The sequence below is a fragment of the Bison bison genome, unplaced genomic scaffold (assembly GCF_000754665.1).
Source record: "Bison bison bison isolate TAMUID 2011002044 unplaced genomic scaffold, Bison_UMD1.0 scf7180017864238, whole genome shotgun sequence".
Classification (NCBI taxonomy): Eukaryota; Metazoa; Chordata; class Mammalia; order Artiodactyla; family Bovidae; genus Bison; species Bison bison.
This window is the reverse complement of record NW_011494810.1, coordinates 2,077,447-2,080,257: the sequence shown is the minus strand read 5'-3', so window position 1 is coordinate 2,080,257 and position 2,811 is coordinate 2,077,447. Positions and strand designations below refer to the sequence as shown.

At 56.1% G+C, this 2,811-nt stretch overlaps 1 protein-coding gene across 1 annotated transcript in view; it reads right to left on the bottom strand.

The window, feature by feature from the left end:
• Positions 1-540: 540 nt before the first annotated feature.
• COL23A1 (collagen, type XXIII, alpha 1) overlaps positions 541-2,811 on the bottom strand; it is a 381,517-nt gene continuing 379,246 nt past the window's right edge. Inside the window, exons 25-26 of the mRNA XM_010846641.1 lie at positions 2,125-2,163; positions 541-1,685 (exon numbers count right to left, since the gene is read on the bottom strand). Coding sequence (XP_010844943.1) covers positions 1,683-1,685; positions 2,125-2,163 — 42 coding nt within the window. The 3' untranslated portion in view covers positions 541-1,682. The remainder of the gene's footprint in view (positions 1,686-2,124; positions 2,164-2,811) is intronic.

Sequence of the window (2,811 nt, the reverse complement as noted above, 5' to 3'; positions counted from 1 at the left end):
TGGCCATCAGAGGCCAGGCAACATCAACTGCTGGATGTGGGAAAGCTTGAGTGACAGCCACTGAACTGAGCCCATTACTCCCAGAACTATAAGACAGAAATAGAAAGGATCTTTTTTTTTTTTTTTTCTGGTTTGTTTGTTTGTTTTTGGCCATGCCACGTGACTTACGGGATCTTAGATCCCCAACCAGGAATTGAACCCAAGCCCCAGCAGTGAAAGTGCCAAGTCCTCACCACTGGACCACCAGGTAATTCCCAAGGATCATTGTCTTAAGGCAACAGATTTTGGGGTGATTTGTTATGCAATAGTCATGGCTCATCAGATCAGAGAACGCACAGGGGCTCAGTGACATGGGTGACTGGACAGAGGGCTCAGCTGGTATGTTAGCTGGGCTAGGCCTTGAGTCTGTGTTTCCCTAACTCCAAACCTCATCTTTGCCTTGAGCCTGAAATACTTATTCTGGTTTCTGGAGGTGGCTCTGGCCCAGGGAGAGTTCTCTTATCCCTCCCCACACAGCAATGACCAAGCTGAAACCTCACCTAGGGATGGGCCTAGGGCCAGTCTGCAAGTACAGACATACCCAGACCCCGCATTTGTGATTTATTACACACAACAATATCCATCTACACAGAGAGGGGAGGCAAGTAGTTGGTCTGGAGCTGGTGGCTGGGGCCCCTTGTCAGAAGCGGGGAACCTCTTCTCAGAGCATCATTGGCTGAGGGCACAGGCCACCTACTCAGACAGGCATGGAAGCAGCCCCGAGGCTCTTTTCATTTGCATAGCTCCCTCAGAGGACTCATTTTTGGGAGGCTGACCAGAGTTCCCCTGGGTGGGGAGACTTGGGGCCATCGAGGCCCAAACTCTGAGCTGGCAGTCCATCTCCTCAGGCTGGCAGTCCCATCACGTCCCTCATGTGGTGGGGGTGTGGTGAAAAGCAGGAAACAGACATTCCAGCCTGGGACCTCCACGCTTGAGGCTCACAGGGCTCCCTGCTGCTGGGTCCACGTGGTAGTGATCACAGAGCCTGGCCTTCACTCCTGGCCAGAGGACACTGGTTTTCACAGCAGGCAGGCTGGTTCCTGAGGCCTACAGCACTCGATGGGAGCTCTGCCCGCTTAGCTTGCTTCCCACAGCTCCAGCTATGAGTGCTGGGTGGAAGTCCCATCCTGCCCTGGTGAACCCAGGGCCCAAGGGGACCCAGAGCGGTGGGTAGCTGGCTGTGGCTGAGTGCAGAGGCCAGAGAGGCCAAGATCAGTTGTGTTTGCTATTCATGCCACAAGCCTTCGTGGATGGCATGGCCCGGAGCTCCAGAGCTTCAGAGGGCAGGCTCTTGCAGGGCAGCGGAGCAGCCGGAGTTTCTGCTCTCAGGTGACCGAAAGCCCAACCTGGCCTCTCTGCAGCCTCTCCTGAGCCAGGCAAGTTACTTTCATCTCCTTCCTGGAAAGCCAAGCCCCGAGGGAGCCCTGCAGGTACACAGTGCCCCCAGGGGGCCTGTCCGCTTTCCTGCCAGCTTCACACACTGATTGTCCTGGGGCTGGGCTGGGCACACTCTCAGATGTTAAAAGGCCACAAGTATTGGTGTTGCATCCCGTGAAAATAGATCAATATATTACTGTTTTGTTTTCACAAAAATTAAAAATGTCCACATGGATCTATACAGGTTGTGAACTGCGTGCTCAGGATCACTAGAGAAGGAGGGAAAGACTGAAGGTGAGGAGGGAACTGGGGGCCCCAGAAGCCCTGTTTCTGATCTGGGTATCCCTGTCCTGCCTATTTCCTTGGGAAGAGGTATGGCCCCCCAATCCTCTCATCCCAACCTCCTGAATTCCACCCTCTCTTGGGGTGGGGGAGGGACAGTATGAACAAAGTCTCAGGGGCTGATGGCTTTGCCCTGGCTGGGCCAGGGCTTGAGTGAGCCCTGTATGACCAAGAGGGTGGTTTGCTCACGACCAGGATCACAGCCCTGGGTCTTGGGCCACACGATGGGAGAGTCAAATCTAGGGTTACTTGGGGATACCCGGCTGTTCCATCACGATGTAGGGAGCGGCAGGCACTCAGCCCCAGGGTTCCCTTGGCTCTCCCACTCCTCCTAGCCTGCCTTGGAGACTCTTCCCTGAAAGTTACCTTATGCCAGCAGCCAGGCACAGGCAGTCCATCGGGGCCCTGGAAAGGAAGAAGGTTTCAGTGACAAGGAGGCAGGGCTGGTCAGCAGCTCCCTGTGCTCCACACACTCCTGCCCCAGGAGGAGCTAGCTGCAGCCCAGGGAGCTGCCACCTGAGGCCAGGGCCTGAATGCCTGCCCTGTCCACCTGGGTAGTCAGGTCATGGAACACGACAGCCGTCCTCGGTGCTTGTTCTAAGCATGCCCCCATGGGCTTTGCTGGGACACGAGTAGCTGTGGGCGGAACCAGGACACCACGGAGTATAGGGCATTGTGCTAGACATCCCCAGGCCAGGAGCAGGCCTGGCCCTGGTCCCACCGAGCACCTGTGTGTCTTTCTGTCTGGCAGCTGTGGTGAAGGTTCTGGTAGCTCACCCTGTGGTCTTGAGAGCTTTCAGACACATGTCCAAGAATATCTGAAGGACAGTCCAGGAAATGGGATTCCCTTTTGGCCTGTCCTGGTCCCTGTGTTTGGATCTGAGTAGCAGACAGGATGGGCTGAGGTCAGTGTGGACACTGGGCCAGGGTGGGGAGGTGTGTGTGTGTGATGGGGTTGGAGTGGCGATAGTCTGGAGCCATCAGACACAAGCAGGGAGGTGGGTTTCCTCAGGCGGCCTGGTGGTGGGGAGCTGGTGATGGACCAAGGCTGAC